Raw genomic sequence first — 25,065 nt, forward strand, 5'->3', positions numbered from 1 at the left:
TCACTGCGTTCCGCACTACCGAAACTCGAAGGGCAAGCGCGTCGCCCAGGGCCTTGCCACAGCAATGTGGCCGCGCAGGATCGGCCCCTACTCCTGGTGCAGAGCCCCACTACATTACAGTGAAGCAGGTCTAGGATTAACTCCAGTTCCTTCTCCAGAAGGGAGACTGCGACTCAGAGAAGTGCAGTCATGTGCTCCAGGGCACACACAGGAAGTTCATTGCCTTCCAATCCCATTCTCTTCCCTGTACACCATGCTGCCTCCCTTGAAATTTGCACAGCTCCTCTTTGACCTTTACCCCGGGCAGGCCTCTAGCTCCAGCTCCCATCTTATGAAGACTGGGTCCCTTCTATGCTGACTCAGGGCTTGACAAGACTCAACTCAGGAATTCCCAGTGCTGCTGCCCACCAGTCACGCTGTCCCATAACTAGGTGACACCAGGACCTGCCACCAGAAGGGAGTTGTGCTAGGTGCTCACCTGCTCACTGCAAAGAGTTCTGAATCTGCAACTCAGGTAACAGGGAGGCAGGTGAGGGGAGTCGCCATCCCCAGGTTGCTAAGGCCAAGTCTGCCCAATCTGACGGCTAGCATAGGGTGGACTTGGCCCACCATCAACAAAACCACATTAACCAGGAGGCTTAGAGGATGGGGCCTTCTGGTAAAATGAACTTGCTGGTATATGAAGGCTAACTTGCAAAGCCTTTCTATGATGCTGATTTCACTTAAGTGTATTGAATTTATTCCTTTCATTTTTAAATTTTATTTTTGAATTATCATACATTAATACAAGGGGATTTCATTGTGATGGTTTCCATATATGTGTACAGTGTACTTTGAACAAGTTCACCCTCTCTGTTATATTTCTATTCCCCTCTTTCCACTCTCCCCCTTTTTCAAGCAGTGTCTGGTGGCTTTCATTATGCTGCCTTGACTAATAGATCGATAGACAGACAGACAGACACGCCGCACCCTTCCATCCTCTTGATTCCATAGTATCTTTTCCTCTCTCCCCTCCCCCCAATGCCTGTCTTCAATAGCAAGTCAGAAAAACCTAAATGGCCAGCAACAGCCTTGCATAATAAATCATGGGTTATTCACATATTGCAATACTACGATTAATTCCAAAATTAGAGAAAAGCATTTGATGACTAGAGAAATGGTTACAATATATTAAGTGAAAGGCTTCAGAACACTAATACAGAATAAGCCTGTATTTGTAAAAGGAAAAATGATTTATGTCTATATTTTTTCACATATAAATATAATGGGAAACTGGGTGCCGGTGGCTTACGCCTATAGTCCTAGCTACTTGAGAAGCTGAGATCAGGTGGATCGCTGTTTGAGGCCAGCCCCAGGAAACAGTTTCTGAGATCTCATCTCCAAAGTAACTAGAGCAAAATGGCTCAAGTGGTAGAGTGCCCACTTTCCAAGTGCAAAGCCCTGAGTTCAGTCCCACCAAAACCTAAAAATAATAAATCAATGTAATAGGAGCTGAGTATGGTGATGCATGCCTGTAAATCTCAGCACTCATGAGGCTGAGACAGGAGAATCAAGAATTTGAAGCTGGCCTGGGATACGTAGCAAGACTGCTTCAAAACACACACACACACACACACACACACACACACACACACACACACACGGTAGAAATGGTGGTTCATGCTCTGTAAGACCAGCATGGAAGAATGAGGCAGAGGATTGGGAGTCTGCAGCCCACCCCGAGTTGCATAGCAAATTCCAGGCCAGCCTGGACTACACGGCAAGACCCTGTCTCAAACAAGCAAAACACTCAAATAAATGTAAAAGGAAAAAGAAAAGAAGACACTAAAATGTTACTTGTGCTCTATCTTTGGGTACTCATATGACAAGTGACTTTTTTTATTTGTTTGGTTTTTGGCAATATGAGACTTGTACTTGGGGCCTTCACTTTGAGCCACTCCACCAGCCCGTTTTGTGTTGGGATTTTTCGAGATAGGGTCTCACAAACTATTTGCCCAGGGTGGGTTGGAACCTCGATCCTCCTGCTCTCTGCCTCCTGAACAACTAGAATCACAGGCGTGAGCCACTGGTGCCCGGCTTGACAGGTGACTTTTTAAATCAGATTTTCTTTTAAAGATGACACATTAACATGGTTCAAAATTGAAATAGTATACAGTGTTATAAAGTGATGGTATTTCTCCCATCCCTGTCTCTCAGTCACCTAATTTCACCATGCAGACAACCTGTGGGGTGCTGATTCCTTGTGGGGTAAGTTTTCCCAGAGATTTCATGCAAATTAAGTATCTGCTTTTCCCTTCAATTTTTATGCAAAAGAGCACATATTTTATTTATATATACTTTTTTCTATACCTAGCTGCTTGTTGTTGATATAGCTTAGAGATCAACTCTTTATCAATACATAAAGAACTTTTTCATTGTTTCCAGGGATCTAGTATGCCATTGGCTATACCTGTATCTATATAGCTCTTCCCTTATGGATGGACATTGTAGTAGGTAGATGTAGTGGGTTGAATTATGTCCCTCCAAAAGGTGTGTTCAGGTTGTAACCCCCCAGTCCCTGCATGTTACTGTATTTAGAAAGGGGGGCCTTTGCAGATATAATTAAGGATTTCAAGATATTGTCATCCAGGATTTAAAATGGTCCCTAAATCCAATGACAGATGTCCTAATAAGAAGAGAGGACACACAGACACAGTGGGAAGGCCATGCAAAGATGAAGGCAGAGGCTGGAGTTTTGCTGCTATAAGCCAAGGAATACTTAGAGCCAGCAGGAGCTAGAAGGATTCTGGCCTAGGCTCTGGGAAGGATCACGGCCCAGCTGAAATCTTGATTTTGAACTTCCAACAAGGAAAAAATAAGAGAATAAATTTCTGCTGCCTTTTTTTTTTTTTTTTTTTTTGGTGGTACTGGGGATTGAATTCAGGGATTCCCACTTGCTAGGCAAATGCTTTACCACTTGAGCTATGACACCCCACCCCCTATCCTTTTGGGGGTTTTTTAGCTTGTTTGTCAAATTAGGGTCTTGATCTTTGCATTTTTCTGTCTAACCCAGCCTCAGATGGAGATTCTTCTACCACTAACTCTGGAGTAGCTGGGATTACAGGCCATGCTCAGCTAATTTTTAAGATAGGGTCTTAATAACTTCTGCCTAGGCTAGCCTCAAACCTCGATCCTTAAATCCTCACCTTCTGAGTAGCTGGGATCACCACACCAGTTAAATTTGTGTTGTCTTAAGTCACCTGCCGTGTAGAAATTGGTTACAGCAGCTTTACAAAACTAGTGCAGAGTTGAACTTCTAAGCTGGTCCTTAGTGGACCTTGCCTCCTGGTGTCTACACCAATGTAACTCCCTTCCCTGGAGTGTCAGCAGAACCCGTGACTTGTATCTACTCATTAGACTCAGCAAAGGCGACAAGATCACTTCTGAAATTCAGACCATGACTGCTATCCGCAGAAACTCTTTCCCCTGCTCTCATTGATGAAGCATGATGCCAAGTTGTAAACTACGCAGAGGCCCAGGGGACAAGAAAGTGAGAGTGACTTCTGCCCCACAGCCACAAGGAACTAAATCCTGCCAAGAGTCCCGTGGGTGAGGGTGGAAGCACATCCTTCCCCTCCCCATGGAGACTTAGAATAAAGCTGGCACTTTGGTTGGTTGGTTGACTGCTGCCTGAGAGACACCGAAACGGAGGACCCAGCTAAGTAAGTTGCACCATGGTTCTTGACCCACAGAAACTGCAAGTTGACGAGTGTGCCCTTTTAAGCTGCTATGGGGGTTGGTGTTACACAGCAATAGGTGTCTAACATAGACACGTAGGCCATTTCTACACTTTCCCTAGGATAGCATCACAGAGGATTGTAATTCTGTTTATTGTATCTGTAACCAGGAAAAAATAGTAAAATGTAAATATACATTACACTGAAGCCTCATTGAGGATGACCTGGTCTTTTCTTGTACTGGTCCACTCTGCCCACAGACCACGGGCATCTCTTACTACTGCTCCTGAGTGCCCACAAGGCAATTCAGTAGTCACCAGTAGAATAAAGTCTTGCCACTTGTCATTCAATACCTGCCATATCATGGCTTTTGTCATTTGTTTGAACCAGGGTCTCACTATGTAGTCCAAGCTGGCCTTGAACTCACAATCCTCCTGCCTCAGCACCCTCCTGGATGCTGGGATTATAGCTGTGCACCACCACACCTAGCTTGCTCACCTCTTATATTAGTTATTACTGCATTTAGGAACTGAAAACATTTTTTCAAGGTGCTGGGAATCAAACCCAGGGACTGTGATGCTAAAGTGCTCTACCACTGAGATATACCCCAGTGTAACTGAAAACATTTACTTTGTGTTTCCATAGGTCAGGAGTCTGGGCACACCTTAGCTGAATACTCTGAAGGGCTGTGACCAAAGCATTGGCCAGGTTTAACTGAGAAACTGCCAAGCTTCTGTGGCTGTTGGTGGCATTTGGGGTCTTGCAGACTGCTGGACTAGGTTTCAGTTTCTCATTGGCCATCAGCCAGAGGCCAGTTCCTGTCACCTGACCATCTCCCCAGGGCAGCTCACCCAACACGACAGCTTGCTCCCTCAAAGCAAGAACTTCTCAGCACGAGGTGCTGATGGCTCAAGTCTAATCCCGGCTACTCAGGAGGCAGAGATCAGGAGGATCGCGGTTTGAAGCCAGCCCAGGCAAATAGTTTTCAAGACCCTATCTCAAAAAACCCTTCACAAAAAAGGACTGGTAGAGTGGCTCAAGGTGTAGTTCCTGAGTTCAAATTCCACTACTGCCAAAAAAAAAAAAGTCACAGGTCTAGTTCCCACTCAAGAGGATTACATAGGCTATGAACACCAGGAAAGGATCACATGGCTACCTGAGTCTACGTGCCATATGCACGCACACATCCCACCCCCCCCCGACCCCTGACCCCCATATATCCACATCCTCCCGTGTGGAGTGGCTGGGATCTCACAAAACCCTAAACTCTGTGCTATTCCCTTCAGCCAACCCCAAACCCCCAATGTGTAAGCTCCAGTCAGTGGTGCAATTGGAGAGATGCCTGGTAGTAGAGGCTTTTCTGAGAATCTGGTCCTATATGGATAGTCTTTTAGTTGTGATTTCACTTGGCAGCCCAGCAGGTCCCTGAAGGTAACTTTCAGGTTAGATCTCTCATGGCCATTTCCTTAAGCCACCTCCTCCCCACCATGGTTATCAGCTCTGGGCTTATTTCCTGATGAAAGGTAAATAGGGACAAATTATCTGATGGGCACCTGCTGCTGGCTGATATGCTTCATCTGAGGCCTGGGATACATAAAGATCCTGTGATCACACCACTCTATGATACAGCCTAGATCCAAAGCCCATCCTAGCACTGACCTCTGGCAGAATATACTGTTTACTTTTTTTCTTTTTTGACAGGCTCTCACTATGTAACCCAGGTTGGTCTCCTCAAACTCCTGATTCTCCTGCCTCAGTCTCCTAAGTGGTAGGATTACAGGTGGGTACCACCACTCTGGCAGAATATACTTCTAATTAAGGGCTTCGTCTAGATCTAAGCTTTCTCATTTCCAGCCTCCAAGCTCTTAGAAGTAACTCATCTAGATAGGCAGTAACATGTTGGGAAACAGACACAAAGTTTACCTTTGATGCAACTCCTTTACTCTTATTCCATGGGGAAGAGGATCCTCAGTTGCATTTCTTTTTCCCCTTACACCATAAAGCCACTGTGGCCATTTTCATAACCCACAATAAAAACTGCCTTTCTTACAGAACTTATGCACAAGAAGCATGGCCTTTTTTACTTTGGCCTCTGAGCAAGTATGCACCCTTCCTACTTGGGAGATGCTTCCACAGGTAGGTCTGAGGAGGAGGCAGGAGACAGAGCCTGGCCCACCCAAACTTCCACACAAAACAAGCCATCCAGCAGTGACCCTAGCTACCACTTTCATTTTGCCAAGGATGAGAAAAAGACTCCAACACACACAGGGGAGGCACTACTGATCATCTTGGGGGAACAGGGTCAAATTTTCCCACTTTTGTCATCCTTATGCTCTGGCTTAGACTCTTATCTGAATTCATGGTCAGTGGTAAGGGAGGTGGTCACGAGCCTACTTTAGCATCCTGGAGAGCTGAGCAGCCATGCAGCCAAAAACACGTTCATCTGACACACATTGACAGAAGTAAAAATATTTATTTATTTTTTTTACCTTAAAAATCTGGTCCCACAAAAAGGGTCAATGCTTTTTTTAGTTCATGGTCTTGACCCTCAAAAAAGAAATCTCAACTGAGAGGTCAGGTTAAGTCAATAAACAACAGAGGCACATTCAAGATGATAAAATGATTTCTTATGAACCAGCAATCCAGCCCACCCTGGACTTGCAGTTCACTGAGCTCCTTCTATCTGTTACTCATGGTCGCTGAAGGAGACCGCTGAAGTTAGTAAGAGGCTATCTGTAGAAAGTAAAAGACTATCTGTAGATAAGGCACTTCAGAGACCACCAGTGAAAGCACAAGTTCGCCAGGAGTTATGCTGTGGATCTGTGAGCCCAGACAGCTGTCAGTGGGCAGAAAGCTGACCTCAGATCCACAAGCTTCCACCTTCCTGCCCAAACACCGTCCTATCTGGTTTCCAGTGCCTGCACTGCCTGCCTGGCTGGAAGACATGGAAACCAGGAGAGTGAGCAGAGAGCACTGCTTCCTGCAGCTCAGGGCACCCGCTGGCAGCAAGAAGCAACTTCAGAGGCCCTTGCTGTGCACACCATGGGCCCCTTTTGCAAAGATGTGTTAATGCAGGTCAGCACATTAGCGAAGCAAAATATTAAAAATTTTAAAAAGCTGCTTAATCCTTCCAATGTTCCCCAATGGGCCTGTTCAAGCTGCAGCCTAAAGACCTGCTAGAATTTAGGAAGGAATCTTTCTGGAAGGCACCAGACTGAGTGGCTCCAGCCAATGGGAGTGCAAAAAGCCCCCTGCCCAACAGTGATCCCAGGACACCTGCCAACCCTGAGAAGGGCTGATCTGAATCCAGGTTGTAAACTCATTCTGTTGCTTTGAAGTTTGTGTTTAATACAGGCCATTTTGATGAAGGAAGGCAAGGTTCAGTCTCCCCTAACATCAAGAAGACAGTCAGGGGTAGGGATCTGGAGTCTTTCTTCTCCTGTGTTCTAAATACACACATGAATCCCAGAAACAGTGTGACATGGTGCCAATTCACTGCCTCATATGCTTAGTCTGTCAAGGAGAGAACAGTGATGCTCCAGGGGCCAGCCAGAGAATGCTTTGGCTTCCTTCCTTGGACCCAGATGAGGCAGCTCCTTCCCAGAGGTCGGATGAAGAAAGTGTAGTACAGGTCAGAATTGGACCCAGCCTGTGCCTGGCTGAGTCTGGCTGGAAGGTGACCTGTAAGGGAAAGACAGGAAGGGATGGTGGAGCTCAGTTGTTGAGAGCAGATAAAGGTGGCTTCTCTCTGGATAGAAAGAGCTCTAAGAAGTCAGTTTCTACGTAGGCTAGAGAAGCGGCCAGCAAGCTCTGGCCCAGAACCAAATCTGGGCCTCTATGTCTGTGTTTAACCAACATAAACTTCACTTATAAAGGCTCCCTTTTTTTTTTTGTGGTACTGGGGCTTGAACTCAGGGCCTTCACCTTAAGTCACTCCACCAGCCCTTTTTTGTGATGGGTATTTTTAAAATAGGGCCTCAAGAACTATTTGCCCTGGCTGGCTTCAAACCACGATCCTTCTGATCTCCGCCTCCTGGGTAGCTAGGATTACAGGTGTGAGCCACCAGTGCCTGGCCATAAAAGACTCTTAAGTTAGTTGTAGTGTGCGTGGGTGTTTCAGTAAGTAAAGTTTTATTGACACAGAGTCACACCCATCATTCCCATACTGTCTGTAGCTGCTTTCCTGCTGCTGCAGTGAAACTGAGCAGCTAGAACAGAGACAAACATACAGCCTCAAGAGTTAAACCATTCACCAGCTGGTGCTTTATAGAAAACTTGTACAATAAAAGCTGGTGCCGGTGGCTCACACCTGTAATCCTAGCTACTCAGAAGGCAGACATCAGGAGGATCACTCACAGTTCAAAGCTATCCCAGGCAAATAGTTCATGAGACCTTATCTCAAAAAAACCCATCACAAAAAAAGGATGCTGGAATGGCACAAGGGGTAGGCCCTGAGTTCAAACCCCATACCAGAAAAAAAAAAAAAAAGAAAAGAAAATCTGTGCAATTAAAATTTAGCATAGGGCTGGCAAAGTAGCTCAAGTGGTATAGCACCTGCCTAGCAAGTGCAGGGCACTGAGTTCAACCCCAATACTGTCAAATAAAAACATAAATCATAAACAAAAGAACTCAGCATCTTTCTACCATGACCCCTAGTGAAACTTAAGGAGAATTCAGGGAAGGCTAGATATCTGCTCAGAGGATCTATGAAGATGGGCCAGGCCAATCACCTGTCTTAGGCACTGCACAGAGGCACTGGCGACAAGCCAGAGCACTTGGTGAGGTAAGTCAGAGGAAGGTGGCATCAGACAGTGTAGAACAGCAGAAAGCCTTCATGGAGAGGCATGGAGGGCAATTTGCCATACAAAGCTGATGCTATGAGGCTCTGTCCTTTGACTGGCCTGAAAATGTCCAACAAGAGCCAATGCTCTTTGGAAAAACAGTCCTAGCCCAGTGTCCCACCCCCACCCCCCAGCATGTGGCCCTTCTCACCCTGTGGATTTGGTAAAGTCTCCCCAGATGTCAGCAGTGGCAGCAGTGGCAGGCTTGGGCTGTGGCCAAGACACAGAGGCACCTCCTAGTAATGTCCCAAGTCCAATGGATAGGGAGAAAACAGAGAGACAGATGTCAGAGACTCTTTCTGGTTGTCTCAGTGACCAAAGTATGAGGCCCAGTGGCCAGTGTCATGACTCCACAGGGCTGAGAGGACATGAGGAGGCATGTTTTAGAGCAACAGAGCACCAGATGTGCTACATTCCCACTATCTTCTCAAGAGCTTTGAGGAGCTCTGTGGGGAGAAAGCATGAACCACACATGAGGTGAGGGAAGGTTGCCAGCAAGTGTCATGTCATCTGTCACTTGTATCTGAGGCTGTTTCCAACTGCCGAAATCTGTAACTTACTACATCCTGCCCTGACTACTTGAATGGAGAATGCCAACAAAACCACGAGGTCACCTTGATATAAAGCCTGCCGTTGTGTCTGGATCAACCAGCTGAGAACATCACGTGCTAAACTGTGCCAGGTCCTGAGCCCTGCTGGTTAGGCGCTGGGAGGGCCTTCCGGGAGGGGTGGCACAGAAGCAGAGCCTAGGGTTTATCTCTTCATCGGGGGGAGGCACAATGGGCTAAGGTGCCTGCTTCTGAACCTTTCTGACACCTCCCCCACACTGCCAACTGCCCCTTCTGAAGGGCCTGTGCCTGCCGCACTCTGCCTTCCTACTAATTTGCCATTTCTAATCTGTTCTGGGCTGGAAGGTCAGATAAGGTCAGGGCCGTCGATGGTGTGGTTTTACAGTTTACCAAATGCCTGGTGCACATTATCTCATTTGAACATCACCACAGCCTCTAGGGGAAGACAGGTCAGGACTAATCTTGTGACTCTGTGCAAGTCACTTAAGTTTCAGTTTTCTTATCTCTAAAATGGGGACAGGAACAATGATACCTCCTTGGACTGGTGTGAGGAGTAAGTGAGCTATTATATCTGGAATGCTTAGCACAGCCCCAAGCACTGGTGGGGATAATGGTGACAGTATTAATAAAATGACAACTGACATTCAATGAGCTCACAATGTCCAGATACAGCTGAGTGCTGCACCTGGATTAGCTCATTTGACCCTCATAAGAACTTTAACCACAGGCATCATTATTGCCCCATCCTACAGATGAGAAAATGGAGGCATAGAGAAGTAGGCAATTTTCTGATGAAAATTTGTAGCCCACAAACAGTGAGCTACAACCTGACCTCAGCCAGTGTGGTGCTGGAGTAAGTGCTCAATAGTCGTCAGCTAGGGTGACTTTCCTCACTACCAACACCACTGTGATGTAGACATGTTAGCTGCCCACTGAACATTAGAACAAAGCCCCAGAGAGCAGGGACCCTGTCCCTAACTTAATGGTAGTTTGGGTCACAATTTTTTGACTTCATGATGGATTTGCGAGTATTAGACACATTTTCAACTTACGACCATTTTCTATTGTCAAGGGTTTGGCAGGACAACTCATTCATCCTAAGAACCATGGTCCCTGCTGTATCCCCAGGGCTGTGTGTTGCATGTGGCATGTAGCAGGTGCTCCCTATAATCTGCTAAAAAAAGCACCAACAACCAAGGGAAGGATGGAGACAGTGGCTCTCAGCTCTTAGTGAGCACAGAGATAATGGAAGTAAGAATGAAGATTGTTGCTCCTCGATGCCAAAGCAAGTGGTCCTGCAGCCCCACCCTGAAATAACACTTAAAAATAATTTCTGGTGCCAGGGCAGGGGGCTCCCTAGTGACTCCTGCCACCCTTCTGGCTGGGAAAAACCCATAGAGCTCAAGTTGGAAGCCTGACTTCCAGGAAGAGAAGCCAGTATCAGGGACTCTAAGAACCAGGAAAGCAAGATTCATGCCTGGATACTGCCCCCAAGAACTGGGTGACAGCAGTGTGAAAAGGCAAGCTGATGACAATCCCCTAGCCTGAGGAAAGCATAACATCATGCTGGGTGCAGTAGCCAGGTAGGGAAACGCTGGGAAAGGGCTGGCCTTCCAGCGCTAACTTCAGGAATCATGGCACCTCTGAACTGCTCATTAGGGGAGCTGCCTCTCAGTTTCCCAGCATCCAACAGTCCACTGAGGAGCCCACTGCAAATGAAATCCCTGCTCACCTCTGCACACCTCATGCTGCATCCATCTTTCTAAGTACACCAGGCATCTGAAAGTCTGAACCCCAGTTATGCTCTTCTGCCTAGAATGCTTCCCCAATCTCCTTCCTTCACAGGATAACTCAATGCCACCTCCTCCAAAAACCCTTCCCAGTGAGATCATGCTGGCAGTTAATATCTAGGCCTACGCAGTTTGCCTGTGTGCATGTGACTTGCTCCTCTCATTAAATGTGAACAGAGATGTGCCTGCATCATTCACTCACTCAATACCCACTGAGGACCCAGGACCTGCCTGCTCTTTTAGGACCCCTGCCTATTAGGAAGGAGGGCACACGACTTGAAGGGAAAGCAGAAGGCATTAGCGGAACAGAAGAATCCCTGAGTGTGTGCAGGATCCATTTTGTGGTGCCCACCTTTCAGTCTGACACACACAAGTACAAAGCGACAAGCCAGTGAGTATGAAGAAGAGAAAGCTGCAGGGCTCCTGCTGCTGGGGGAAAGAGGAGCTCAGGTGTACACTCAATGATCACCCCAACACTGACCTGAACCAAGAGCAACTGCTGGCTGGACAAGGGAGCCCCCCGCAGACAACTGCTCCCCAGGAGGTGGGATGAGGGTGGAGGTCTTGCCCCCTGGGGGAGGAGGAAGCAAGCTCAGCCCTCCTGTGCTGGCAGGCCGGGCTCGGGGAGTCCCAGCTGCTCCTTCCTTCTTCTTCATGTTCTAAAGAGAGAAAAAGAATGCAAATCAATCTACTCTGCTAGCATTCCAGTGGATCAGAAAACCCCATGAGGAGGGCCAAGGACCCCTCCAACCTCCAAAATCTGTAGAGCCAAAAGATGGTCCTGTCTTGCACCTCCACTGTCAGGAGGTGCACTCAGCCACTCACAAGTCTAAATCCACTACCAATATGATTAATTTTAAAACCCAACACCTGATTTCTTTCACCATCAGGGAACATCTACAGTGATCCACCGTTACGCACTGCCAGAATGGCTAAGGCATTGACCACCAAGTACTGACAAGGACATGGAGCAACCAGAACATTTATGCGCTGCTGGTGCAAGGGTAAGTTGGTAAAAACCACTCTGAGAAATTGTTTGGAAGATTCTATAAAGCTCAACATAGAAACTCAGGATGCTGAAATTCCACCCTAAACACAGACCCAACAGTGATGCATGCACTATGTGCGCCAGAGGACATGAACTCAGACATTCACGGCAGCACCATCTGTAGTCGCTCCGAACTGTAAACCGCCCAAATGTCCAGTCTTCAACAGTGAAATGGTGCATCCTAACAAAGGGACAGCCACAACAATGAGAATGGACAGTCATAGTACAACACTGACTGAGAGAGAAGTCACACACACGTAAGACTATGCATCCAAATCAATGTGGAGAAGTTAAGAACGCACGGAAGTTAGGGGGTTCTAAGTTAGGATGGGTGGTGTCTGCCGGAAGGCAACAGGAGAGGGGCTGTCACAGCGTTGACAGTCTTCTACTTTTTTTGTTTTTTTTTTTAGTATCCCAGGTGGGATGTGAAAGTCTTCTACTTCTTGATGTGGGAACAAGTTTCTATGCTTTTAAGTTCAGTTTTTTAAAATTCACTGAGTTTTAGCTGGGCATGGTGGGGCATCCCCATAATCCCAGTACTCGGGAGGCTGAGGCAGGAGGATCACAAGTTCTAGGCCAGCCTGGGCTATATAGCAAGTTCTTGTCTCAAAAACAACTAAAATTTTAAAAATAAATAATTTCACTGAGTTCTGCATTTATGATTTTTTTTACTTTTCTGCATATTAGACTTCAAAAAAAAAAAAAGTTAGAAAAGCGAAGAGCTGAGTACCAAGCGTGAGCCAGAAAGCAGCAGGAGTCATATGAATGAGATGACATGGTTCCTCCTGGTGAGTTCAGCTTAGTCAAATGTGAGTCCAGCCCCAAAGAGAAAAGGCCTCTAAGCCCTCAGTGTGCATCTAGCTGGCCAGTTACGTCCAGTTCTAGGACCCTGGCCAGCCAAGTCTCTTCACCTCTCTGCGCTTCAATATCCTTGTCTTTTACAAAGGGGGAGGATATTTAATTCATAGGAGAAATGCCTGAAAACACTACCTGGCCCACAGCTGATGCTCATTACATGTTAGTTTCCTCCAAGCAAGATAAAGAATCACATCCCAACCAGTCCACTGGATTGGACTTGTGTTTTCTCTTTAAGGGCCAGTTGACCAACTTCTAGGTCCCAATCATCACCAGCATGAAGCAGAAAAGAGGAGAGAGAGATGGTAAGTAAAGAGGAAAAGCATTATTTTAGAGTTACAAACTTTCTGCGAAAACAAACCCATTTGGTCCTCAGTTCCCAAATGACAATTCCAACTGTCTTCCCCCACCACCCCTGCAGCCAGGTAAAGGCCAATGGTTGACAACCCAGCCCACCCCAGCTGGTTCAGCTTGTTTCCTATTCAGCAGGCACTAACGGGGAGCGCTAGATGCAGAAAGAAGATTCAGGGAGCCAGGACACCACCACCAGCAGAAGCTGCCCAGGACTCCAGATACCCTCCTCACCACTTCCTAGCCCAGAATACTCCCAAAGCTTCCATACGAGATACCAGGCATGAGGCACGAGGCACGAGGCACGAGGTCAGGACACAGCTTGGGATGAGTATGCTGAGCCTCCTGACCCTCTCCAACAGCCATAACAGAAACACCAGCTCTGACAGCAAGTGAATCTCCTTCTCAATTCAGGCTCTACACAGGCTGTTCCCTCTGCCTGAACCATGCTCTGGTCCCTTACCCCTTGCTTGCAGGTCACTCATTCCCTGTGCCCTCCAACACCTAGGCATCACCCATTGGTGGTGGACCCTCTCCTGCCATGTTGTAATCTGTACTTGCTCAGCTCAACTCCAAGCTGCACGACAGTGGAGGTCTCTGTGTATTACAGCATAAACCTGGCACGAGGCAGCTGCTCAGTAAACTGCAGCTACACTGATGGATCTGAATTGTGAGAAGAGTGGAGCTTTGGGCTGAGTGGCTACTAGTGTCATGTGACCATGGACAACATAGTCACAAGGGAGGGTGGGACTCACTGCGATGTTAATCTTGATGGTCTGGCCCTCCTTGAAGCCCAGGTCCAATTTGGGACCTTCATCTGGGTTCTGGGCTTGTTTTGCAAACTCACACTGCTGTTTCACCCACCTGGGAAGGAACAGGAAGAGAAAGGTGAGGCTGGAGAGGCAGCGGCCCTGCGTTCACTCACACCCCCTCAGTCCACGGGGGAGGCCTCTCTGGAGGCTGGCTTGGAATCAAGAATTCAGACTCCAGCTGTGACACTAAGCAGCTACATGCACGTTGACCCAATATGATGCCATGAAAGGTCTTACAGATGCTAAGAGAATTCAAGGAGATCACTTAGAGGGTCCTACCACTAGTCTCCAGAAGTGTAAGAGCCTGCCCTTTCCTCTCTGTAAGCCCCACACACCTGGACACTTCCATATGGTGAGATAAGACAGATACCCAGAAGTAGAGGACAACACAAAGGTCCCTCTCTCTCCACACAATACCATCCAGCAGCCACCCGAGACAGGTCAGGTGGGCAGGCACAGCCCCATGCTGGCAGTCAGAGGCAGAGGAGCACTTTACTGCCCTATCTTTTCACAAAGGACACCAGAGCATCAGCTGGGCAGCCTGGGAATCCAAGCACCACTTACGACATCATGGAGAAGCAGGCCTAGAGAGATCAAATGAGCCTGACAAGGACTCTACTTAGAGGCTAGAGAGGAAGAAATGTGACTCCTTGAAGCCTGGGCCAGCTGACTTGGATGGCAGAGATGGCCTTGAGAAAGGGGGGACTTCACAACAGAGATGAAGACTGGCAGAGCAAAGAGAAGGCGGTATGCTGGGAAGGACTGAGCTTTCCTGAGGCTCTCCTAGCAGATAAACAGTCACTTGTGTATTCTAACCTGGGACATGGTTCTGTCAAGGACAGAAGGGAGGAGGCATACACACAAGTCTCTCAGAAGCACTCACTTGAAATGGTCCTGTAATGCCACGTTGAAGTCGAAGGCATCCCCTCGGTCTGCAAAGCCAATTCCGATAAACGCCCGTCGCCCTGGGAGACATATATGATCAATTCCACTCTTCCAGAGGCAGAGGACCCTATTCTCAAGAGGGGCCTCCCAGACCCACACCTACCATTTCCATCTTCAATGCGGATGACGAAATACCTGCTGGAATCTGTCACACTCTCCACAGCCGAGCCAGGAAACTGATCCACTGGTGCCTGTGCAAAGAGCTCCCCTGAAAGCACAAGTTGGGGTAAGCCTAAAGCCCTCCCAGCCTAGTGTTCCTATTGCACTACTGGGGTCTCTCCCTTGCAAAGAATCTTAGGGAAGCTAGGACAGGTGGGTCAACCTTCCCTGGAATTCAAATCAAATGCATCCAATTTTTTGGTGGGAATGAGATCTCAGGCGCTCTACGGCTTGAACCACACCTCTACTCCATTTCGCTCTGGTTATTTTGGAGATGGGGTCTGGCAAACTAGTTGCCTGGGCTGGCCTCCAACCTTGGTCCTCCTGATCTCAGCCTCCCAAGTAGCTAGGATTATAGGCGTGAGCTACCAGTGCCCAGCCAACCCACAGTTTTAATAATTTTTATTTAATTGCCAAACATTTCAAAATCAAACTACATGTAAAATAATCCAGATTTCTGGTTTCTCTCAAAATTAAAGGCTTGAGCAATGCTGAGCCTCCATTCCCACACAAGAATGTGGCATTGGGACTGCCACTGACCCATTCCATTACACAACCTGCCAGAAATCTGAGGGTTCTGGTGCAGGTAAGCCCTGGTCCAGGTGTATCATACCTGCAGAAAGGCTAAGCAAATGAGATGGGACTGTAAGAAGGGCCAGTGAACCCCATAGAAAGGAGGGAGAAAGTTTTGGACCTATATAGAAGACTCAAAAGCCACTGGATGTGGTGGGATATCCTAGCACTCAGAAGGCTAAGGCAGGAAGATCACAAGTTGAAGGCCAGCCTAGTCCACATGACAAGACCATGTCTTAAAAAAGACAACAATAAAAAAACCTCCTGGGCCGATAAAGTGGCTTAAGCAGTAAAAACACCTGCCTAGCAAGTGTAAGGCCCTGAGTTCAAACCCTAGTGCCACTGAAAAAAAGACTCCAAAAGAGACTGATTCTCGATCCAATCTCAGAAGAGAGGGAGAACTAGTGATTGGTTTTAAAAGGCACCCTTGTGAAATGTGTCCCCTTGACCACCCCAGCTTCCCACAGCTACAGGGCAGCAGAACTGGGAGCATTCGTGACTGACTCCATGTTCATAGGTGCTGATCCCACTGGTGCTATGTCTTTGACCAAACATTCGTTTGCTCTGGTTTTATGAGGCAGGATCTCACTACATAGCTGAGGCTTGCCTTGAACTCACATCTCCCTTTGATTCTAAGTGCTGGGATTATAAGTGTGTACCGCCAAACCTGTCTTAACCAAACATTTTCAACTGAGTCCTGTGGTTTAGACGTGACCAGATAATCCACACTGAACTAAATCAAGTATCATGGTCCATAGACTCTGCAGCTTGTCCATTTATCTACCCCTACTTTGGTATTTTGGAGCCCAGGTCCACCTGGATGCCTCAGGTTTAGAGCGGTGATTCTCAACCAGGGTGATTTTGCTCCCTTTCCTCACAAGGACATCTGGCAAGGTCTGGAGATACTTTGGACTGTCCTAATTCGGAAGGTGCTACTGGTAACTGGTAGGCAGAGGCCAGGGATGCTGTCAAATGTCTTCCATGTTGGACTTAGCTGAACATGTCAACAGTACTGAGGCTGGAAAACCCTGGCCTAGAGGAATATCTCATTACCTTACTGGAAACAAAGATGAAGAACGTGAGCCAGGAGGATCTCAGAATGGGTCCTACAGGCCTGCCTGGGCTCTAAGTAGTAGCTGTCACATTAGGCAGTTATGTTAAAGTCAGAATTCCCAAGTTTCCCAGAGAACAGGTACTGTGATACCCTTGTAACACCACTCAGATGTCCCAGGAATTATCTAGTCAAAACCTCGAGGCTCAGCCACAGCAGCTGTCTCTTCAACTCCTCTGCAGTCAACATGCACTTTGTCATACCAACGTTCCAGAGAAATAAATCAGTATTTTGGGTGGCCTTGAAGTTTATAAAGCAACTGGATAAGTATCTGCTCACGTCCCATTTCCAACAACCTTGTGAGAGAGGAACTACTGTGATCCTCATTGCAACAAAAGGGAGAGCCGGGTGCCAGCAGCTTATGCCTGTAATCTTAGCTACTCAGGAGGCAAAGATCAGAAGGATCACGGTTTGAAGCCGCCCCAGGCAAACAGTTCGAGAGACCCTATCTAGAAAATATTCAACACAAAAATAGGGCTGGTGGAGTGGCAGAAGGTGAGGGCCCTGAGTTCAAGCCCCAGTACCACCAAAAAAAAAAAAAAAAAAAGAAATGGGAGACCAGTGCTCCAGAGGTCACGTGGCTCATCCAAGACCCAACAACTCAGCAGCAGTAGTTCTGATGACAGGCAGCTCTCCCTCTAAATTTCTGCACCTTCTTCTGGTCCATGAAGAGAAATTTCTGCATATCAGAAAAACAAACAACTGATAGGATGCTGTGGCACATGACTGAGCAGGCACTATGCCCAACCCCCGACAGGGGTCTCAGCCTTCGAGGTTCCACAGCCCCGCAGATGCACTGGCCCAGGACTTCCAGAGAGGTTTCCGCAGAGAGAGAATCAGCTGGGCTTGTCCTCTTACCACAGAAAGAGCTAAGTCTGACAGTTCCCAGCACCTTGTTATCAGGCATGGTCAGCTCTGGAGTCAGAGTTTAGTTGATAAACAGATTCCAGAGTAGGAAGCAGAGCTCAGCCACAGAGGGCTGTACATTTATCCACCCAGCTTTGCTTCAAGGCGAGCTCCAGGGCTTCCTACTTCCTATTGGGCCACCCCACAGCTCTCTTCTCTTTAGCCTCCCAAACTGGCAATTTCCTAAGGCAAGTTTCCTGGACAAGAAATATTCATTTTTTTTGTCCAGATGCTGGAGGTTCATGCCTGTACTCTTAGCTACTTCAGAGGCGGAGGAGATGAGGAAGATTGTGGTTCCAGGCCAGCCCAGGAAAAAAAAAAAGGAAGATCCTGCCAGGTGCCAGTAGCTCACACCTGTAATCCTAGTTACTCAGGAGGCAGAGATCAAGAGGATCATGGTTCAAAGCCAGCCTGGGCAAATAGTTCGAGAGACCCTATCTCAAAAAACCCTTCACAAAAATAGGGCTGGTGGAGTAACTCAAGGTAAAGACCCTGAGTTCAAGCCCCAGTACCACAAAAAAAAAAAAAGAAAAAAAAAGCTATCCTATCTCAAAAATACCTAACACAGTCAGGCACCAATTGCTCACATCCCTAATCCTAGCTACTCCAGACACAAAGATCAGGCAGATTGAGGATCGAGACCAGCCTGGGGAAACAGTTCAGGACACCCTATCTCAAAAAATCCAATACAAAAAAGAGCTGACAGAGCAACTAAAATGGTAGAGAACCTACCTAGCAAGTATGAGGCCCTAAATTCAAATTCCAGTATCACCAAAAAAAAAAATTCCTTTTTACATCTGTGGATAGTTTCTACAACTAAGGTTGGGGAATAGAGTCAACTGAAAGGTACACATGGGTCTCCAATTCCCAGCACAGGTACTACGATCCTGAGCTGCCTGGTCTGCCCTGGGCAGCCTCTCCCTTCATCAAGGAAGAGGTCTGGCACTTCAGCCCAATAAGCCTTCCCCGCCCTTACCTGAGGTCCTATCCTCCAGCTTGATGTAGGCCACCTGCCCTTTTGCAGTGATCCGTAGCCGGCCACTCCATGAAGGCTGATCCAGTTGCCACTCTGAAGCCCTGAGGAGACAGAAACCAATGAGCCTCTGCCAGAAGCTCCTGCTTCATTTCTCCAGTGCTGCGGATGAGAATGGGAAGGGCTGCTTGTCCTATATCAAGGGCTGGCAACGTTTTCAATACAGGGAAAGACAGTAAATAGTTCTGGCTTTGCAGCCCGTCACAACTAGGCAACTGTGGTGATAAAAACACTCATCTAGACAATATATGTATGTATGCTGCTTTTATTTTAAGCAAATATTTTCTCTGAGCCTGGCTATATTTCAGTAAAACTGTACAGATACTGAAACTCATATAATTTTCTTTCCTTTTTTTTTTTTTTTTTGGTACTGGGGCTTGAATTCTGGGCCTTCACCTTGAGCCACTCCACCATCCCTTCTTTGTGAAGGGTTTTTTCGAGATAGGGTCTCCCAAACTATTTGCCCGGTTGGCTTCAAACTGTGATCTTCCTGATCTCTGCCTCCTGAGTAGCTAGATTACAGGTGTGAGCCACTGGCACCCGGCAGAAACTCATATAATTTTCAAACTGAAATATTCTTCCAAAATTTCCCCATTTAAAAATGTAAAAACCATTCTTAGCCTGTGGATCATTCAAAAACACAGTCAGTTGTAGCTTGCCAAACCCCATTCTAGACTACCTTCTCCCAAGTAGGATTTCCTCCTTTCTGTAGAGGAAGCAGCTGGGGGAAAGGGGAGGCTATTGTTTCTGATTAGGACAACCTAAGGCTATGGAGTTCAGAGTGACCAGTTGGGACACTGAGTCCATCATGGAGGGAAAGTGAAAAGTGGAGCAATCATTCACAGAGAGGAGAGCATGGTACTTCACAGTACATGTGAGTAAAATGAGTGGGTGTTTAGGGAATTTTTTTTTATTATTGTTTTTACATTTACTCACACTGTTTGGGCCACCTCTCCCTATCCCAGGAAATTTATTCTTAAAGGTGTCCCAGGCAGAAGAAAACCCAAGAAACCACAGGCCTATAGCAACAGCCTCTTTTGGCTTGTTTAAGGTAGTAACTTCCAATTTTACTTCAAAGAATGAAGCTCAGTAAAAACCCCTGAAGAGTAGGCACACCGGGTGTTTCCAGCAGGGTTTTTCTAGAAAGTTCCTAAGCAGATGTCAGCTCTCAAAAACTCTGGATGCAGACTGTCACGAGGACCACACAAATGCAGACACTCAATTCTCAAGTCAACCAACTCAATTTCAGTTCCTCTTTCTGGGGCAGCAGGCCTTCAATTCAGGCTAATGAGGGCTCTGAAGTTCAAGTGCAGGGGGTAGCAGCTTCCTCTATGCCTTCCAGCTAGGCTAGACACCTGGTAATCTTGCTCTCTGTGGGACCAAATGGAACCAAATCCATCCTGCTGAAGACCCCACAGGGAATGGGGCAGATGGACCTGGTTTGGTGAACCATCACCAGGTTGATGACAAAAAGCAAATGCAGCAGAGCTTGGTGATGTCCACTTGTGATCTCAGTTTATGGCCGTCCATAAGTAGGAGGATCATGGTCTGAAGCCAGTCCAGGGCAAAAATGCAAAACCCTGCCAAAAATAACTAAAACAAAAAGGGACTGGAGGCATAGCTCAAGTGGTAGAGTGCCTGCCTAGCAAGCACAAGGCCCTGAGTTCAAACCCCAGAACCACAAAAAAAAGCAAATGTTTTTGTTATAATTATGGTTTTCATACCATTTTTAAACTACATCATGCATGAAGTGTTCAGTAAAATATGTTTACTAGAAAATTCTCTTAGTCTGTATTAATACAATTGCAATGTAACAAGAGAACAGATATCTAGACATTCCACCATTCCTGTGGTGCAGGCCAAACCTGTGTAACTTCCAAGCAACCTGGACACACGCTGCCTTCAAGAACCAGTTACCTCTCCCTCACCACCATCACCACTCAGTGGTACAGCCACAGGTCAGGATGTCTGTATCAGAGATGTCTTTTTTTTTTTCTTTTAATATTTTTCATCTTGTTTTTGATAGGCAATGCAAACACAAGGTACTAAATGAAACAGTTTCAACTCTCCTTCCCTAACGCAGTTTCCGGTGATCCCTTCCAGAAATACGCTATACGTTGACAAGCATGTGTTTATTCGTGAAGGTTACACAAGACAGATGCAGATGGACTTCCCCCAACGACTGCAGCCTGCGATCAAGGATGAAATTCGTGCAGAGAGCCGGGCAGGAAAGGGACCTTGGCCATCTGCTCGAAGCTTCCCGGGACCCATCCTTTAGGAGGTTCTGGGTTCCCTCCTCCACACTCCCATCGGGGATGTCCGCAGTGACAGTGCCCCTCCCCCATTAAAGATTTTCAAGGCTCCCTCCAAGGCCATCGGTTGGTGCTGAACAAGAAAGGTTTGTGACACTACCACCCTCGACTAAGTTTAGGGTGCCGGCTGTCCACCGGAGTCCCTAAATTCTAGGCTTCAGCGCCTTCCGCACCGCCAGGGGTCTGGGTCCCTTCCTCCGGCTGGCCTCGAATTGAAGAAGCCGCAGCTTTCCCTCCCCGTCGCCCCTAAACTGGACAGGGTCGTCCTCGGCTGCCGCAGTGGATGTGCTGGGACGGCGGGGAAGGGTTAAGTCAGGGCTAACGGGAGGTCACCTGTAGCCACGGTTGGTGGCCCGCGGTGGGATGCGATAGACGTGGACCTCCGGCTTGACGCAGAGAACCGACTCGTACGCGCCCTCCTCCATCTCGACGCCCGGAGCCCACCGGACTTCCGGCTCTTTCCCCGCCCCCAGGGGGCCGGAAACGGTCCGACTCTATGATCAGGCTCTGGCTAGAGTGGCGGCTCGTGAGCCTCGGCGTCCCCGCTCCTGCGCGCCCTCTACTGGAAGTTCTGGCTCAAGACACTCGGCCGACGGAACCCTAGGGCTCACTTGCAGAGGAATAGGGAGGGTCCTCTGTAGGCTGTTCACCTCCTACACCCTCTCACGCAGAGAAAGCTGCAGTACAAACTCCAGACTAATCCGGGATCCGCTTGGAGGTCATCCCCACCACCTCAGCTCTCACGCCTGGGGTCTGATTGGCTGAGAGGCAAAACCACAGGCTCACCCTGCAGCCACCCTCCTCCAGGCTGTAACCTCATGCTCGCGCCCCAAGGGGGACAAGCTCAACAAGAAACTGTATTCAAAGAAGTGAAGTTTAGTAACACAAGACACTTAAAAAGAATTCCAGCCTTAACTTGGAATCCTCATAGAACATTCTAGGGCATAGGCAAATTCTCAAATTCTTGTCTCCACTCTTCTCTCATTCATTCCCCCACTTATTGGCCATCCACAGTGTGCCAGGCCCTAGGAGATGGCAAATCTGTAACTCACTACCTTCAAACTGTCCTCCCCCTCCCCCTTTTCAATCTGGATAAGCTCTTTATTATAGAAATGATCTAAAGTGGTTAAACAAGCATAATATAAAATTTACCACTTAACTTGGGTGTATGTAGTTGGAATTGAACCCAGGACCTTGGGCATGTTAAGCATGTGCTCTACGGCTGAACTACACCCCAGACATTTTTTTAAAATAAGAGTTACCAGATTTTTCTTTACGTTTTTCTTTTCAGCGGTAGTGGGATTTGAACTCAAGGGCCTTGCCCTTGTCTACCATTTCAGCCCCACACACCCAGCCCTTTTTGCTTTGGTTATTTTTCTGATAGGTCTCCAGGTTTTGCCTGACTGACTTCAGAAGTGATCCTCCTACCTAGTGCCTCCCAGGTAGCTGAGACTACAGACTTCTGCCATCACTACTGGCTTGTTTTTGAGATAGAGTCTTGCTCACTTTTTTGCCTGGGCTGGCCTGAAATAGCAATCTCCCTATGTATGCCTCCCAAGTAGTTGGGATTACAGGCATGAGCCATCACTCCCAATCCTTTTGTTTGTTTGTTTTTTTGGTGGCACTGGGGTTTGAACTCAGGGTCTCACGCATACTAGGCAGGCGCTCTACCACTTAAGCCACTCCACCATCTTACCGTTCTTTTGTAACCGCTCATTACAAGCTTTGATTTTTGCCTTGTAATTCAATTTTGTCATTACCCTGATTCTCTAATACAAGGAAGAAATTGAGAAATGACCTAGAAAATAATAACAGTTCCTTCTCCTAGTTTTTAGGAGCTTCCTAAGGTCCCAGATTGGCAGAACTCCACTAGAGAAGTGGAGCCCACCCCCACCCTCACTTTTTCATGATTTTTTTTGATGTGTCTGCTGTCCTGCTAGACTGTGAGCTTCCTAAGGGCAGGACCATGTCCCTGCCACCTTTGAGGGCCTGGCAGGGAAAAAACTCCATGAACAAATGGATAAGTGTGTATGTACTCCACTGAAATGTATTCCATTCCAAAGCCACGTGGTAATTTGGTGATGGGCCACTATGCTCTCTCTTCTTGCATCAGTGCCTGCCCAAGAACATGGGGACAATGGGACATCCTAGGAGTAAAGGATATGGGTCCATGACTCAGAGAAACTTCCAGCTAGGAGAGGACCAGCTTGCAGGAGCCAAACTTGGGACAGTCTTTGTCCACCACCAGCTCCAAATTCCATTCCCTTCTGCTGTGGAGGCAAGCAGCATGAAAGTGACCATAGTGACTGTTTTGGGACTCCCCATGCAGCTGCCCCAGACGGGAATTCCTTCCTTCTCATGGGCCACAGAGGGAATCTTCTCTCTGTGCTGGGGGACACAAGTCTTAACAAGGTGTGCAAAATATTTTCAGTTCTATTCAGCCTACCAAAGATGGGCGAGGTACTGTGTGCTGGAGCCATTAAAATGAGGCCTGTGTAGCTCCTGCCCCCGTGGAGCTCAGAGGAGAGAAGACTGAAGGAAAAACAGTCTTTTTTCATTCATCATTTGCATGCCAAATGACAGATGCTAGTGAAACCAGAGTTTTTGAACTCAAGACCCAAACCCCTGAGATTCCACATGCCAGGTCCTGTAACTTGTTGCCCCTAAATGCCAAATAAAGAGGCATGGTGAGGGCGGAGAAAGGAAATTTATCACACGGCTCGGGACTTGCCATGGGAAGAGGCAGAGTAAGCACTCAGCTCATCTCATCTTAACGGTAGGGAGTTAAAGGTTTAAACAGAAAAAAGAACTGGGGGCAGGGGACAAAATTATGCATAGTTAAACAGTCCCAGTCGCAGGTGTGTGCTGGTTGACCATTATCTCAGTCCAAGGGTTCCAACAGGGGTTCTGGAGAAGATGTTATCACTGTCATCACTTGAGGGGAGCAATGTGGTTCCCATGACCTGATTGCTCCAGGTGCAGCCTCATCATTATGGGTCATTGTCCTCATTTGGAGGGGTGATCTGTCCTGCAAGTCTCCACTGTTCCTTATGGGAAGTTTCAGTCCCTTGTCATAAAGATGTTATCAGTTATCCTTTCTAGAATCCAAGGTGATTGCAAAGTGACTCCAAAGAGAATGGCCAGAGCAAAGACAGATACAAAATGGAAGCAAGGATGCCATGCTTCTCCTGTTTGTGGTGACTTCGAAGTAAGGAGTCAGTGCTTTTCAGCAAACACAATTTGAGTGCCTCTTACAGGAGGACGGACAAACTCACAGAGGCCATGAGAGCAAAGAGAAGAGAAATGTCAGGGCAAGCTCTCTGGGAGAGGTTTCACTGACACAAGAACCCTGTGAGGTAGGCAGGACAATTGTCATCCTCATTGTGTGACAGGGGCCAGTAAGGCAGTGGCAAGTCTGAGAAAATGACACCATCCTGTACTTGGAGGAGGTCAGACCATCCCTTCCCATAAACCCTAGTCACATGGCTGGACATTCCCAAAATACAGTCTCAAAACCCTGCTGCTGAGAACAGTCGCACCTGCCTCCCACTGCTGGCTTACTACCTTATAGTCAAAGGAATTCAAGCCAGCAGGCAGAGCAAAAGCTGACACAGGCTCATCTGTGCGCGGGAGGTGAACCCACTATCGCTTCCAGCTGCTTTCGGGTAAGTCCTGGGCCAAGGTGGGGGTTTGATGTAAGCAATTTTTCCTTGACGGCCTCCAAAAGTACATATTTTATAGATCACTTCTCTTTCTCTGTTATGTTTTCCTGCCATCATAGACATTTCTATGAGAAATCCCACCGTTTTGGCTGAGTACCATGTTGCTTAATTACTATTGGGTTTTCTAAAATATGCATCTTGGGATTGGTCAAATTTTAGAGGCAGGCTTTAGGTGGTGATCTACCTTTGTGGCAGGAAGGTCTTCATGTAATATGTGCTTTCTGGCACATAACCCATTCCCTCACTCTATGGAGATTTGCCCCACTCAGTTTAAATTCCTTTATCAGTTGCCCCTCCCCCAACATCCACACGCTGATATGCA

General features: G+C 47.4%; 1 protein-coding gene across 1 annotated transcript; it reads right to left on the reverse strand.

Moving 5' to 3' along the window:
- Positions 1-6,169: 6,169 nt before the first annotated feature.
- Positions 6,170-21,513, reverse strand: Necap2 (NECAP endocytosis associated 2). The gene is made up of 8 exons (XM_020168845.2): positions 21,355-21,513; positions 18,653-18,753; positions 15,031-15,135; positions 14,866-14,947; positions 13,926-14,034; positions 11,398-11,575; positions 8,709-8,793; positions 6,170-7,397 (listed from the first exon to the last, which is right to left on the reverse strand). The coding sequence occupies exons 1-8, from the start codon at positions 21,444-21,446 to the stop codon at positions 7,349-7,351; spliced, it is 801 nt and encodes a 266-aa protein (XP_020024434.1). The 5' UTR covers positions 21,447-21,513; the 3' UTR covers positions 6,170-7,348.
- Positions 21,514-25,065: the final 3,552 nt, after the last annotated feature.

Source organism: Castor canadensis, chromosome 7, assembly GCF_047511655.1.
Source record: "Castor canadensis chromosome 7, mCasCan1.hap1v2, whole genome shotgun sequence".
Taxonomy (NCBI): Eukaryota; Metazoa; Chordata; class Mammalia; order Rodentia; family Castoridae; genus Castor; species Castor canadensis.

Bases quoted from the DNA above. Each gene is read 5' to 3' on its own strand.
- Necap2 (XM_020168845.2), bottom strand. From the start codon at position 21,446: ATGGAGGAGGGCGCGTACGAGTCGGTTCTCTGCGTCAAGCCGGAGGTC. The intron at 14,035-14,865 runs GTGAGTGCTTCT...GTTCCTTCCCAG, and splicing joins GCATTACAGGACCATTTCAA to GTGGGTGAAACAGCAGTGTG. The intron at 11,576-13,925 runs GTGAGTCCCACC...TTCTCTCTTTAG, and splicing joins CCATCAAGATTAACATCGCA to AACATGAAGAAGAAGGAAGG.